Source organism: Populus nigra, chromosome 8, assembly GCF_951802175.1.
Source record: "Populus nigra chromosome 8, ddPopNigr1.1, whole genome shotgun sequence".
In the NCBI taxonomy this organism is placed as follows: domain Eukaryota; kingdom Viridiplantae; phylum Streptophyta; class Magnoliopsida; order Malpighiales; family Salicaceae; genus Populus; species Populus nigra.
Window position 1 is genome coordinate 18,117,799 of NC_084859.1, and position 16,977 is coordinate 18,134,775.

The window sequence follows — 16,977 nt, forward strand, 5'->3', positions numbered from 1 at the left end:
AAAATCACAATGTTGACCTATTGATAGATAAATAAAAAAGGATGTAGCTTAAATTTATGATTCAAAAAGTAATTAGATATCCATTAATAACTAATAGCATTATATTGATCTTCGGGGCCAAAATCAAAGATATTCTTATCAATTTTTTTTATGAATCATAGATTTTATAACAATATAATTAATGAATGGTTAGAAATAAGCATGAATTATTTAGATGGAAACCAAGATTTTTAAAAATAAAATAATAGAACACCAATAAATAACTAATAGTAGATCATTAGTTATTACTTAAGTAACATCAAATTTTTCTACATGGAGTGGTTTGATTATTTTGAAATGAAAAAAAGAGAAGAAGACCTTAAATGGAAAGATACGAACAAATATTTTCTTGAAAATAATAAAATATCAATTATTTTATTATGGATCGATGTTAGAAAACGAAAACAAGGAAAACAAAAACAGGTAAAAACCTCTTGCATCAAAAGGAGCAGAAGCCGCAATGCGGAGAGGAGAGGCCCTGCAAGCACGCATAACACGTGGCAGAAGGGAGATGACTCGAATTTATGACGACATACGGAAGACCCACTACTCAATTCCTGCCGGTAAAAATCTGAACATTCATTCCTTTTCCTCTTCTTTTTTATCCATTTATACTCGGTTGTGATAGAAGTAGAGCACTTGCTTTATTTGCCTTCATCTGAGGAAAGGATAAAATTCAAAATTAGGAAAAAATTAGGTCACAGATTTAGGATCGATCGACTCAGCTTTCTTGCTTGCCTGCTTGCTTGCTGACAAGAGGATGGGCCGTAAGAAAGTGGAGCTAAAACGAATTGAAAACAAGAGCAGTCGCCAAGTTACTTTCTCAAAGAGGCGAAATGGATTGTTCAAGAAAGCTCGTGAACTCTCCGTTCTTTGTGACGTACAAGTCGCCATCCTTGTCTTTTCAAGTTGCGGCAAGCTTTATGAATTCTCTAGCGTTGGCAGGTACCCAACTCTTTTTATTTTTTAGGTTAAAACCTCGTTCTCAGGTCCCTTGATTGCCAACAGAAGCATTGTTTTTGTTCTTGCACATAAATCGCTTGTTGATTTCTTTGGTTTGTCAATTTTCTAGGGATTTGGTGCTTATCGTTGCTTATACGCGAGCAGTCATGGCTCGCACATGTTGTGATCTTTTGTTTCTTTGAAAGGAAACGCCTTTAGTGTATGTGTGTTATTTGCTGCATGCGTGTTCATCCATCCATACAAAATATAAAGACACGAAACTTTCTGTTGAACAATCGAACAAAACTTGTTGACAATCCTATACATTTAAATGCTTAATTTAGTCTTTTCGTTAGGATTCTGCCATGGATTTCAAACTCATCTCTGTATTAATAATTTGTTTAATTACATGGTGTTTATAATTTTCTCTTAATTACGACAAATAATTAACTACCATGCAATTGCTAAGCTAGGTGGTTATAACATGGATAAACAAATTTCGCGTAATTAGGATGAGCATTTAATTAACCTATATGTAATGATGACATCTAACCTATACACAGTTAGGGGGCGGAGGGGGGGGGGGGGGGACACTCACGCTCATGTGCTAATCTTCAAAGATGTCAATGGTCAATCGGTTATCAATTCAGTTATTAACCCTCTGTTGTTTTTTTTTAAAAAAAATAATAAACCCAAGTTCGAGTAATTACATGTCTGCTAAAACATTAATTATAAAATATATAATATTAAAAAAATCAAATAGAATTTGCACATGAAAGTATTCTTAAATCATATAAAATATTCATTTATAATGATAACCACCATTTTAGTTGTTCAAATATAAAGTAACTCTCTACGTCATAGTAAAAGTTAAGCATTCTCAAAGAATATATGAAATGAGTTGCTAATTATTTATAATTAATGGAATAATTATAGTATTTCAATATTTAATACGAAAACAGTTAAAAGAGGTAAAAATTATTCTTTCAGTTCAAATACGTTTGGTTATAATGAAAACCATAATCATAATCGAAACTAGGTAATTTAATTATTAACTACAACTGAACCAACTATAACAGTTTTTGTTATAATTGCTATCCATCCTAATATACGTGGCCAGTCAGTTCTCTTTTTATTAACTCTAGAATAATATGTTTGGAACCCTATAATTAAATTAAGAAATTTTAATGAAATATCATGTTTGGAATACTATTAAATATTAAGAATTGAATTTGAAATGGAATTCAATCTTTAAAAATACATACTACAAGTAAATTAAAGATCAACCCATCTGATTTTTACAATCCCAAAGAGAAAAAATTTAATATGAAAACTAACTTTTTTAAAATACCTATCTAGCTTTTTTTTTTTTTAAAAAAAAAGATTTTTGAAGAACTAAAGTATATTAGGTAATAAGAGTAATATAAAAAATAAAATAAATTGAAATTTATCTTTTTCAAACACGTGAATTTAACTTATTCATCAATTAAATTCAAACCAAACATTATTAACTACAACTGAACCAACCATGGCCAGTCAGTTCTCTTTTTATTAAATCTAGAATAATATATTTGGAACCGGCCTATAATAAATTGAATCAAGATATTTTAATGAAATAACATGTTTGGAATACTATTAAATATTAAGAATTGAATTTTAAATGAAATTCAATCTCTAAAAATTCTACAAGTAAATCAAAGATCAACTCATTTAACTCATCATCTTAAAGGAAAAAAAATTTAATATGAAAACTAACTTTTCTCAAAATACCTATCTAGTCTTCTTTTTAATTTTTTTTTGAAAAACTAAAGTAAATTAGATAATGAGAGTAATATTAAAAATAAAATGAATTGAATTCTATTTTTTCCAAACACGTGAATTTAACTTATTCATCAATTAAATTCAAACCAAACATTGTATTAATATTTGAATTCAATTATAATAGAGAGTTGATTCAAACAACCTAGAAATGTACTATCTTTGTCCCAAATATAAACCCAGACTTATTTTATAAAACAATTGGATTTCTTTTAAAATCTTAATTAAATTATGATACCATTACTCAAATATACATGGCATAAGCAAATCTTCTCACTTGTACTCTTATGGGTATGTAAGTTGTAAAACTTGGTTCACGTTACAGCATTATTTTGGTATATGAGTTCAATTTTCATCCTCTAAAAAATTTGACTATCCACTTGGATAAAATCGTGAAAACATTTTCCACATAAAATGAGATTTTCACGAGTTGCTATTTTAGGCCAGGACATATGAGTTTAATATGGTTCTTATGTCTAAGTTTACTAGTTGAGTTTGATCAATGATTGAAAATTTTCCTGAAAAAACAAGTTTTTTTATGGTATAAGAGATTCTTCGCTAATTAAGTTAGTAGACGTATGCATAAAAAAATTAGAAAAAAACATAAGTGTAGGAAAATATTGAATTTGAAACATGTTTTGTTTATTTGGTGACGAAGGTATTTATAGATTTTAATCATATCAGATTATCTCGTGAGTTGCATAAAAATTTATTAGTGAAAATACTGGTATTCCATTTTACGTCTTGACTCTTATTTTCTATGTTTTAAAAATAGAATAAATTATTTAATTATAAATTATCAAAATGTATATAAACTTGCTTGTCTTCAAATCAAATATCTTAATTTGACAAGTATTCATGATTTCTCATTAATTATTAATCCATAACAAGCTATATATATTAAAGTTCAGAAGATATTTTTAAAATAGTTAAATCATACATGTGCGACACTTGTAAGAAAACTAGTAGTCATTAAATGTCCTAGGATTTTTACTTGATGTTCGACCCATCAGGTCTGTGACGGACATCATGTTGTTATCTCTCGTGAAGTTCTTCACTTCGTAATAATCAGAAAGATCTTTTTTTTATTATTGCTGCACAATGTAGAGGCCATGGAATTATTAGTTCCTAAATTTTTTAGGCTAGATGTTAACTTCTTTTTTTCTTAAAACAGAAAAATCTAGTTCCTAAGGTGGAAAAGAGGAGGATGTATGAGAGGTTATTGGTAAAGAATTATATAAATTATATCTTGAGAACTTACTTAATAATATAAGTTTTTGGGTTGAGATAGTTCTTTGAGATAATATCAGAGTCTTGTAGATTAAGCGGTCATGAGTTTAAATCTCTCCACTCTCAATCTATTTGATAAACATTAAGCACAATGTATTATGAGTCTATCCAAGTTTCAAGCTCAAGGTGCTTTCATTTGAAAGGGTATGTTAGACAATTATATAAATCATATCTTTGGACCTCACCTAATAGCTTAAGCTTTTGGGTTGAAATGATTATTTGACAGTTATAACCAAGTTTGTTAAAATCACGAGTTGACTCATAAAATCGTATACTTATTGTGCAAAATCACATAAAAATCAGGAAATGATAAAATCATACTAAAATCATGAAAATTCGATAAGATTGTGATTTTACTACCGATCATGAGCCCCACAAACGCTTGTATCTATGGATTCTTTCTTCAATCAATAGTGCAAAGATAAAAGAAACATAGTTTTGCTTAAACCCTTCCTAACAAATAAAAATTTATCTATTACGAGACAAAACTTTGAAAATTCTTATTCTATATGGATTTTTTTTACGAACAAGAGTGACAAACCATACTTTAAATTTGATCTACCATGTATTTATGCCTAAATACCATAGTTTTTTAAACAACTTTACAACATTATGATTTCTCTATAGAAAATATGATCTAATAAGGAACTAGACTTCAAGATTAAAAATAATCATACTATGAATTGTTCGATTCATTCATTTTAGTTCATACAAAACTTACAATTCCTTATTGATTCACTTGTTGAGATTCATGGTGTGTAACAAACAATATCTAAAACTTATGAAAGTATAACAATATCTAGAAGAAAGAATAATCATATAAAAAAGTGATGTATTATTCATCAAGGCGAAAAACATCAGATAAGCTAAAACACTACAAATGATCATGCATTTAAAGGGAGCAATGGAACTGGTGTTAGCCAACAAGAAAGCATAGTTGTGAAAATATAGTTGTTTTCAATGTTTTTTTCTTAACGTGGAGTTATACCAACCACTCCTAACTTTTTTTCTTAGATCTTGCATGGTAGGATTTTGTCATTACACCATATTTTTATTGATGGAATTGCTTATTTTTTGTATCAACAATGTATGAAAAAAAATTACTTATGATTTTATGATTTGTTTTTACAATCCAAATTTACATTGTATTTTTCATATCATGTTAAAAGAGCATTTTTAAGAACCTTGGTTATAACTACATAATGCTAATGAAAGAAATAAATTGAAAGGATTCATCTCTCTTTCATTGTCACATTTTCAATCTTCCTAACATAAAAGAGAATTAAGTAAAACACACAATTTATCTTTTGTCCTTCGTTTTCCCCTAAGGTGGTTCTTTAATGAAAGCACGTGATGGAATATAACTGTGCATGATGAACACTAGGTTGTGTGCAATAAGGCTGACAAGTTTCTATTATGAGAATGAGATTACCTAGAATCTAACTCTTGACCCCTTAGTATGATATAAGGTGTAAAGGTGTGCATGGGTTGGGTTGGGTTGGGTTGATTTAGACCAAAATCCACATCTAACCCAAAATAACCATTTTTTCCAATATGAAACCTGACCCTATATGAAAAGATCAAACAAGTGGTTGCGAAAGAAAAGGGTTTGATGAAGAAAATTCATGATCCGTATAATCAAAAGCTTGCAAATTAATCATCAAGCTACATGAAACTAAACTAAAAAAAGGCATCTATTAGAAACAAAAACCAATTATATCTTAACTGTTAATAAGACTAGATTTTTTTTTCAAGGTGAATGATTTGAGAGGTGGAGGGTTCTCTTTTTCCGAAATAGCTTTTTTGTAATCTTGAATTCATGGTGATGGGTGAATGATTTAAATGGTACAAGGTAGGATTTTTTAATGTGGTCAATATCAAACACTTCTTTCGTAAGTGTATGGAGCCTTTGTCACATCAATATCTATAAAGGAGCGAGATATTGTTTCTTAGTTAAAATCTTCTCTTAAGTGTAGCTAAGTTTCTTAGAGCTATCAAACATGATTTTGACAAAGCCTTTTAATTAATGCCATAATGATCCAATCCCTCAAACCCCTCTTTTCATGGAATATAAGCACAGAAGATTACTCTTGTAAATCTTCATGATTTGAAAGGAGGTTTTTTGATTGATCGTATTACATGATAAACATTTTATAAGATCTTTCTAATGTACACATCATGTTGTTGGATGAAAACATAAGAAAGTGACAGCTTAAAACTAATGATTTTTCATAATACAAAAGAATAATATATGTTTTTATTGGTTAGGATAGCATCTATTTGTTCTTCGAACAAGTAGAGTTTTGCAACGTACTAAGAAATCAAACTAAAAGATCATCTATTTGTTCATTGTCTTATGCCATCGAATTGATTATTTGGAGGAGTTGTTTTACTCACCCTGTTACATTGTCATTTTGCTAGGTATAATTAAATATTATTTATCTCAAGATTTGATTTTAGTTACCAAGACTCATCTTCTTCTTATACAATAATACAGTACAACTAATATCCTCAAGCGTTACACGAGCCATTTTAAAAAAAAGGCAACTTCATCCAAAGATGCTAATCATGCAGAGGTATGCAATGCTTGTGTCATTTGGATTATTGGTGGTGCAAATACCGTCATAACAAGAGAGAGACTTAAGAAAAAAAAAAGATTTATGGCTTCATTTTTGACATAGCATTATTTTTTCCTCATTTCTAAATTTATATTCCTTGTAGTATGGAACCAATTGCTAAATATCTATTTCCTAAGCAGGTATATTGTGGTAAACATGCGAACTTGAAATCACTTGCAGAGCTGCTTCTAATGATTGAAAGGTTTCTCGTTCAATTTACAGCATACTTACTCCATATGTTAACTTAAAAATGCATAACATCTACTAACGTATGTTCTGTCACAGGAACCTTGAAGGTCCATATGCTATGGAGTTGACCTTGGGTGACCTTGTGGAACTAGAGAAACAACTGCATGGTACTCTAACACATGTCAGAGCTAGAAAGGTTAATTGTCTCTCTTTTGTGAATTCTTTTGTCATTTGTCATTTGAAATCCGTATTGTGATGCATCGGGAACCCTCTTGTTTCCACTAGACAAGTGTTATAAATATCTTAGATTGTCTTCCTCGATACTTGCACCATTTTATACTTGACAAACTCTGCATCAGGATTTGAGCTTGGCTTAGGGCGTCTTCTTCCATACCTATGATGATGTAGAGAGAAGGGTTTTAAAGCAAAATATGACCTTCATATAACCAGATTCTATAATACTGGATCACGCATTCCTAGATAAGGTCATCTCTATATAATAAAGTTGCATTACCAAATCATATATAAGGAAGTAACAATGGTTCTTATCCAAATAAAGAAGATAATTCTGAATATCCAATGTCTATGGAGAAGTCTTTGGCTCGTTTTGAAAAATAAAAACTTTTATCAAAAGATGATGCTTGGGAATGTGGGAATTGTTCAAACAACCTACAAGAGCAAAAGTTGAACGCAAAGCTGGACCAGTCATCTACAAAGATGGATGTTATTGCTCAAGTTGAAAATTCTATTCGGAAGTGTTATCCTTCTCGAAGAAGAATTTTTGCACTGAGAGACTTTCAATGCTCCATTTCTTAACAAGAAAGAAGTTGTGTAAAAAAAGTGTTTGGGTCAAGAAAAGTCTAAAGAAAATTTGATAACTAATGATGTCAAAGGTAAAAGTTTTAAAAAAGCTTTAATAGCTATATGGTGTCATTGTTGCTTGAAATGTAGAATTGAAGAATTTAGTTGATGACATTGAAGGTAAGCTATAAGAAATAGAAGACTTGGAAGCCTAAAGTTACTCTCAGTTGGAAAAGCTAGGAATCTAGTTAGAGGTACAGAAACACCAACATGCTTTGAAAGAATATAATTTATTATTATGACAAACACTATCTTCAATCCACTATCTGTTGCTTGATTGCTAGTTTGTTTTCTATTCTAGAATTTTAGAACCAGTGTATTTTGAATTTCTGGGCACATCCCAATCACCAGCACAACTATACTATCTCGTAATATCACTACAGTTCTTTTCATCGTTTTCCTTTCTGTTTCAGATACAAATGATGTTGGAATCAGTGAAGTCCCTCCACGACCAGGTATGAAAGTGCATTTGGTTATAACTGCTTTGAAAATCATTTTCTGCAATATATAAACCCCCATTTGCAATCAATGCATGAATGCTGCATGGAGAGAGCAAGACATGATCTTAGGATCCTCATTTTTCTCTAGTAGCTCTTTTGACCAGAGAAGGTTTCTGATACAAAAACTTCCAGGTTTGCTTATCATACAATCCAAGTATGAGAAAACTTCCGAAACATCTTATTCATAGTTAAGAAAACCTACCTGTTGTTTGCATCCAACATTTTATAGCTGCTAAAATGCTCAGATCATGTCATGTCCAGGATTCCTGGACCGGCATATAGCATCCCTTTACTGCATCAATGATATCTGAATTAATTGTCAACGATGATCTTCCAAGGATGCAATCGGTCTATTGATCATGCTTTAGTTGTCGTCTAAGAACTTTTGATCAACCTCCTGCATTATGTTTCAAATGGGCATGCTATCCTGAAGTTTAATTTAAAAAAAAATCCAGAATGCTTCTTAGCAAAATAGTAGAATAGAGTCGGTCCAAAGCAATTATGGCCAGTCAACCTTAATGAGCTTTAGGTGATATTATTGCATTCCTAATTTCTGGTTGTACTGTTGGATAACTAGCACTATTCATTGTTGGGCATAATCAATTCGTAAGTCTTTCCTACTGTCTGTTAAAGACTGTTTCCTAAGGATGTCAAAGCTAAAATTGACTTCAAAAGTAAGGCTTGCTTATCGTACAATCCAAGTATGAGAAAACTTTCGACTAAAAACTATTTTGCTGCTTACTTCGAATCCTTGCACATTATTATAATCTCTAGAAGAATAATGCATGATATACTGTGTGGTGAGATGGTCAAGTTTGGGCCTATGTCCCCCCTGTATTGTCTGACCATGGTCAAGTTTGGGCCTATGCATAGTCTCTAGTAACCGTTCATTCTTATTCGAGGAACATCATTAGGTATTTCAATGAAGTAAGATAGTTACTAAATTGAATGTCACGAGGAAGGGAAAGCAGTAATTTATGAATATAAAGCAAGCCACAGACGAGAAAAAAAAATCGTGCGGGCTTTCTGCTCTTTCTTTGTGTTCTTTAGTGCTGGGTGCTCAAGTGCAGTTTGCTTGTGTGCCATTCTACATGAATGAAGTGATCTCATAATCAAATGTCTTTATTATATATATATATATATATATATATATATATATATATATATATATAGGAAAACTGAATTAGGTAACTTTGATTTTTATATGAATGTCTTTTGCTCTCAACAGGAAAAGATGCTGAAAGAAGAAAACCAGCTGCTAGAGAAACAGGTAAAGAGTGTTTAATCCTGTTGCCATTTGCTCTTTCAGCAAGTGCATATTGGAATTTTACTTGCAACATGTGGAAAACTGGGTTAATTGTATTACGTGCAGATTGTAGCAATGAAGAACGGTAAAGACTCGGATCACCCTCTGTATCATCCTCCACAACAAACTACACTGAGTTTGCTTAAATAGTGAGGCAGCACATGCAGTGTGATAACTTACCGCTGGAGGCGGCTATAATGGCAGGCAGTCTAGTTACCTCTTCGATCTCACATGCATGCACTAGCCCATTTTACCTTCATTATCTTCCTGCCGAAGTTGCATTTCCACCGTTTCTGCTTCTCTTCTCTTTCTTATTTGAGCTGATGTTTAAGTATCCTCCACCCTCCCAAGCATTTGAACTCTGTTTCTAAACATTTCCATTTATTCAAAAGCATATATTTATCATTGACTGCATTCTATTAAGCCCCGATACATAACATTCATATATGTGTGCTCGCGCGCTCGCCCATGTGCATGCATGGTTTATTTAACTCAAATTCATGGAAATATATATTTAAAAATAACGAAGTACATATAAATCCCGCGATACGAAAAATTCATCCGGATTAATCTTGAAGGACAAGTTCAAGGACATCAATTATCCTTCCTATTTCCTCCTGTCGCTAATCCATGCCATCCAGTTGCCTGCATCCAACCCATTTACCTTTGTGGTTATTTCATATTATCAATGTGAAATTAAAGGATTTTTCAAATTTCAGGTTCAGTGCAACTGTGCAGGGAATTATTATTGTTTTAATCTCATAATTGCCGTGCATGTTTAATTTACAGAGATTGATTTTCTTCCTCCTCAACTTCATTTGTGGATCATATGCAGAGGAGTAGACGACAGAATAAGATGTATGAATCTCTCTCTATTTGCTGCTATACTAACATTAATGCTTTGGGAGAGAGAGAAACAATGCATGACACAGTTGCTGCTATACTATCACTGAACTGTTTTAGCTAGACTTTACATAGAGTCTAGAAATCTCATTAAAAAGAAAAAAGAAACAAAGCGCACCCAGTTAGTAGATATACGTCTAACTTCTGTACTAAATATTGCAGTTAACTTCTAAGGTACTAAAAATAAATTGGCTCAAACTGATTTACCGCCATATACATTGCCACTAACTAATAAAATAGATAGGTGGACAGGCAATTTATATTTATATATATCGGATTGATTAGGAAGGAAAAGGTCAGCAACCAATAATATAATACCACAAATACAGTCTATGCAACAGTTATAATTTTTTATTTTCAATTTTATCTTTTAATCATGATTTACTAAATATTAAATTCTTTATTTTAATTCTTATTATTTTGATTTTTAATTTTTTTTTTGATTTTTTTTATAATTTTTTTTTGATTTTTAATTTCATCATTTAAAGATAACATATACTATGCAATATATAAAATACTTTTTATTTGAAAAAATATGCACAATAAAATATAATAATCTTTAAACAATAATCCTAGACTATCAATCAGAAAATATCTAATTATATTCGCAATGCAATTACAACTTTCATTTTTCAACTGGGGCATACAAATAAAACATTGCTATGTTAGTATCATATTAATTGCTTTTTTTTTTTATTTTATAATTAAAGAATAAATATAAAATAAATACTCTAGTTTTCTTAATACTCCATCTGTAAACATAAAACAAATACAAGAGAGAAATCATTTCTTTTTTTTGATAATCATCGAGAGTATATTAAGAAGGCCATAAAGCGAATAGCCAAAGAGAAATACAAGGGATATAAAAAAGAAAAAAAGAAAAAGAAAAAGAAAAAAACTGATCTACTACAGCAAACAACAAGAAGACTACCTAAGATTTCTTATTACACCATAATTTGATGCCATCAGAAGATCTTAAGAGGTCATTTCCTGTATAATTGAAGTTTGAATCCTGAGTATGCAACCAAATAGCAACCCGATAAAGAATGGTAGAGAAACAATCAAACAAGTTTATAGTTCCCTCTTCAAAAACAATTTTGTTCCTCAACAACCATATACCCCAAATAGTACTACTTGAAATTAATCTCCAAGCTGATCTTTGGAATTTGCCATGTACCATTTCGGGCCACTGCAGAAGCAGCAAGTCAAGTGTTCTCGGTAAACAACATTGGATACCCCATCAATCCAAAACTTTCATCCAAACACTCCTAGAAAAGTTACAATGTATAAAAAGATGCTCTGAGGTTTCCAAATTTGAGCTGCAAAAGACACATGAAGCTTGTGTGGCAGACAAAACAGTCTGTTGATGGAGAAAAGTTCTTATACTAACTTTGTCCTGTACTGCCAACCAGAGAAACGCCTGAACTTTCGGAGGGGCCCCTTTAATCCAAACATTGGCTTCGAAGACTCTATCGGTCGCAGAGGAGGTATTGTCAATTAGGGTGCAGCACGATTTAACTGAGAAGCTTCCATCAGAATTGCATGACCATATAAGTTTGTCATCTTTTCCTTGCCGAATTATCGTTGGCTCCAGCATTGAGAGAAAATGATGATATTGTTGCTCTTCATAAGATAAGAGCTTCCTACACCAAACCAAATTCCATTGCCATTGATCATTCACCCATTGACCCATCTCATTAACCAAACCATTTTGAAAAATAGAAATTTGGTAAAGCTTAGGGAAAATGCTACGTAAAGCATTTGATCCTATCCACACGTCAGACCAGAAAAGGATGGAGGATCCATCTCCAATCTTGAATTTAATGTTTTCACGCAATACTAAGCCGATGACACTGTTTGGATCCAAGATTGACAAAACGTCTTTCCAAAATGGGGAAATATGACCATGTAATTTTGGGATTCCATTCTCGAAAGTTGGGGAGTAAAAATGGGTTGCTACCTGTTTCCATAAGGCATGGTCTAGTAAGCTTAGCCTCCATATCCATTTGAAAAGCATGGATATATTTTTTGACATTAAAGAACCCAACCCGAGGCCTTCTTCTTTTCTAGCTTTCACAACAATACGCCACTGTACCTTGCAGATTTTCTTTTGCTTCGCCACTCTAGACCACAAGAATCTTCGTTAAATAGATGTTAGTATATTACAGACACCTTTCGGCATAAGAAAAGAAGACATATAATAAACTGGCAATGAACTCAAGACACTTTTGATTAGGCAAATACGTCCTGCCACACTAAGCATACGACCTCTCCACATGCTCAACTTTCGTCTGAAATTCTCAATAATAGGTTTCCATGTAGACAATTTTTTAGGATTGGATCCTAAAGGCATGCCTAGATAAGAGCAAGGCAAGGAATCAAATCTGCAAAAGACTGAATATGCCATACTAGCACAAGTATCTTCCCTAACATTTATGCCAATTAAAGAGCTTTTATGGAAGTTAATGTGCAAACCTGAACAAATAGCGAACCACAACAGAATCCTTTTAACTGTTTTGACCATATGAAGATTAGCAGGCATGAAGATCAAAGTGTCGTCTGCATATTGTAGGTGACTGAGGCAAAAGCTGTCTCCAAAAGGGATACCTTTGAAAAGATCATTTGAAGCTGCTCTTTAAAACAAAACAGATAATCCCTTTGCTGCCATTAGAAAAAGGAATGGAGAAAGGGGGTCACCTTGGCGAATCCCACGGCCCATTAAGAATTCCTTAGAAGGAGATCCATTAATCAGCACTGATAATTTTGCAGTGGAGATGCAAGTGTTGATCCAATTAATCCATTTTTCACCAAAACCCATATGCCTCATAACCTGCTATAAATAATCCCACTGCATACTATCGAAAGCTTTATGAAAATCCACCTTAAAGATAAGGCTCGACACTCTGTGTCTTTTCAAGGAATGAACTGCTTCATTGGCAACCAAAAACCCATCAATTATTTGCCTCCCTGCCAAGAAAGCTGTTTGATTCTCACTGATAAGGTCATGCATAACCGCTTTCAGACGGCTAGAAAGAACCTTAGCCATTATCTTGTAAATGCCATGAATCAAACTAAGATGCCTGAAATCTTTGAAGCCAACTGGGGAAGCTATCTTCGGAATTAGATGAACATAAGCATGATTGACTCCTTTTGGAAGCCTACCTGTTTTGAAGAAATTCTTGGCCAGGTCTAACAGATCATCTACAATGAAATTCCAAGCAAGCCTGTAGAATTTGAAATTGAAACCATCTGGACCCGGACTCTTGCTCCCATCACAATCCCAAACACTCTACTTTAATTCTTCCAAAGTGATATCTCGCTCCAAGCTAGCTGAAGAAGAAGCCGAGAGTGTTTTAAAACCAACAGGCCCTAAACCAATTCGGAATCTATCAGGACTTCTGAATAAGTTGGAGAAGTAGTTAACTGCCGCATCTTTTATGACTGGTAAACCTTCAACAATAGAACCATTATGAACCACTTTCAGGAGATGGTTTTTAGCCTTCTTGAAGTTAGCAACTAGATGGAAGAAACGCATGTTACGATCGCCCAGACGACACCAAATTTGGCGAGACTTTTGACGCCACATGCTTTTTATATGCAAGTTACATTGCCACTGCTTCTTGATCAATGAATCAAGCGAGTTCTGCTCTGCAGTACATAATTGCCCATACTCTGATTTCTTTTCTATAGCTGAAATATTGCTTTGGATCCATGACAAAGCAGTCTCCTGATGCCCAAAACCAACCCTATTCCACTGTCTGAGCCGAGTTGCCATAAAGCTGAGCTTCTTAATGAGTTTGAACTGACCTGAAAATTCATTGCAAGCTTCATCCCATATACCCTTTACGATATCTTTAAAATTTGGATGATGGAGCCAACAATCCATGAATTTGAAAGGAATCCAACCTTTTTCTGCAGGTGAAACCCCTAGGATTAAAGGGCAATGATCAGAGAACCCTCTTGGAAGCCGTCGAAGAGACAAAAGGGGGAATTGTAAATGACAACAAGGACTAGAAAAAATACGGTCTAGTTTACTCATGGATCCCCCACGAAACCAGGTGTACAAACCCTCTGACATGTTGTGCTCAATTAGGTTGCAATCATCAATAAAAAGTCTAAAAGTCGTCACCTTGTTAATGAAGCCACTGCTTCTGTCACTTCGCAACATAGTTTCATTGAAGTCACCTGCTAAAAACCAAGGACACTCAAAAGCAGCCTTCAGAATACGAAGGTCCTTCCAAAGAAGAAGTCTGTCAGCTTGATTGCAAGGGGTATAAACACCTACCACCGCCTCTGAGAAGCCAGTCAAGACATTCTGCCCAAATAACCCGATCCAACCATGACCATACTCCACTGATGATACCGCAAACTTAGAGTTATCCCACATAGCCAGAATGCCCCCTTTAGTACCTTCAGCCTCATTACCAAACCAAGAAACATTATTGACGCTTCATAGTTGAAAAACCAATTTGTCTGAGTAACTTTGTAACTTAGTTTCAAACAAAAAACAAACCTCTATATCAAAATCCCTGATTAACTTTGAAACTGTCCTCTTCTTTCTAGCTAACCCCAAACCACAAGAATTCCATGAAAGAATCTGCATAAGAAAAGAGATTTAAAATCCTTATAGAACAAATAGGAACATCTGCTCACTGGGATGCTTCCCAATCAGCCTTCTCTTTACGCCTTTGCTGATTTATATAGGATGTAAAGTCATCTAAATTGTGAGGTTTTTCAATCTGCAAAACCTCTCCTATTTCCAGCATTAAACAAACCTCATCACCCTCAGAAGGTTTATTGTTTTCGTCATGAGCTAGCAAGTTCCTCCTGTTGCACCTCTGTATTGTTGAGTCCTCAATATCCATCTCACTCTTATTAACTGTTTCATTCAAACTTCCATCAGCTGCAATCATCTTTGTACGTCGCAACTTCCTTCTTGTTTTTGCAGATAGAGCAATTGCACTCTCTTTTGTGTTTGCATCAGAGTGTAAAATAACTGGGTGATTCATGTGTTGCGGTTCCAGAATTACTATGGCTTGAGGATTGTATGTTGATTGAAGGGCTAAATCATTGTTTGATCCAAATGAAATAGAGAGAACGTCAGATGAGTTTTGAGATCCACTGCCATAAACTGGGCTTTCAATCTGGGCCAATACAAGGGAGTCAAGGTTCAAGGCAGCTGCAGGGTTTCTAGCATCTTCTCTCAAAATAGGAGTGCCCTGTCCCGTATATAGGGTAATAGCATTGGGAATGGGACTGCTTTTTATATAGCTGCTGTCAGAAAAAGAAAGATTGTATGCCATAATTTGTGGAAATCTCTCTAAAGATGAGGCAACATGTTGATCTTGCACCACATCCAGATGAAGAGCATTAAATATGATAAGAGAGCTATCGTCGGAAGTTGATAGCTTGTCTCCATCCTGTGCCAGATCTGAATTTTCCCACCTGCTGCTGCCGCCCCCAAGAGTCCTGGTGACTAATGGAGCCACACCTGCTCTGTCCTCATCTGTGTCTACGCCATCACCCACATCAACCGAGTCTTCCTCATCATCCTCATCCTCTTGCTCTAGGGATGTCTGAAAGTCATCCATGGTGTATGAAATAGAGCCAGCAATTGGGTATTGTAACTGGTCCATCTCCTTTATCTTAACCTGATATGTTTGATTATTGAGTTGCAAAACAATCACCTTATTCACCTTATCCAGTTGTGTACCAATGAGGATCCGTAACTGTGATAGTTCAAAATGCTTGAGAGTAGTTTTATCATAACCTATCATCTGACCAGATCTTTCTAAAATCTTTGTGAGGCATCTGCAATTCCACCCGATAATGGGTAGATTTGTTTTTGTTATTGTTATCTAGGTCATCCGATTCAAAGTTGTGTCAGTCTCAATCCAGGGGCGAACTTCCTTAAAAAATACATCCCAACATTTATTATTCTTCCTCCATGATTCCATTAATATGTCTCTATTATCAAAAATCACAAGGACCTGAGATGCCCCAAAAAAGCACAGTCCAACAAAATCTATGTCATGTTGGATCAGTCCAAAAAATGTTAAAGGATTTTTTGTTGTTATTTGTACTTTTTAATTGTGTAATATTTTTGTTATATATTTCACTTTATTACGAGAATATATATTTTGTTGAGTACAAGTCAAAGGATTTAATGATGGAGTGATTGATGCTATTATTTTTTAAGATTAGTAATTCAACTCTAATAATTGACATAAAATGCTAAATACTTTATAAAAAGTAATGTTGATATTTTAAATGAAAAACAGGATCAACTTTATTAACCTGCAAAATAAAAAGTTAATAGGAGTGAAGGAGACAGCAACGATATTAGTGCTCACTTGTCAAAGCCGCAGTAAGTTGAGCATACGAGAGACGAAGGCGTACGACACGTGGCAGAACGCAGACGATTCGAATTTGCGACCTTTCATTTCTCCTTTCTAAAAGAATTGTTAAAAAAAAAAAAAAACCTTGAAAAAACAAATTAAAATTTATTCCA

The 16,977-nt window shown here is 33.5% G+C and overlaps 1 protein-coding gene across 2 annotated transcripts; it reads left to right on the forward strand.

Annotated features, from left to right (window-relative positions):
• The first annotated feature begins 460 nt into the window (after nt 1-460).
• LOC133700989 (MADS-box protein FLOWERING LOCUS C-like) lies at nt 461-9,968 on the forward strand. Of its 2 annotated transcripts, XM_062124737.1 has the most exons (8): nt 461-602; nt 726-984; nt 6,587-6,665; nt 6,848-6,909; nt 6,993-7,092; nt 8,171-8,212; nt 9,486-9,527; nt 9,630-9,968. In XM_062124737.1, exons 2-8 carry the CDS (start codon nt 800-802, stop codon nt 9,711-9,713), a joined length of 594 nt encoding a protein of 197 aa, XP_061980721.1. In that variant the 5' UTR covers nt 461-602; nt 726-799; the 3' UTR covers nt 9,714-9,968. The 2 variants fall into 2 exon arrangements, with proteins under 2 accessions (XP_061980721.1, XP_061980720.1); XM_062124736.1 differs by lacking the exon at nt 461-602 and having other exon boundaries at nt 609-984.
• Nucleotides 9,969-16,977: the final 7,009 nt, after the last annotated feature.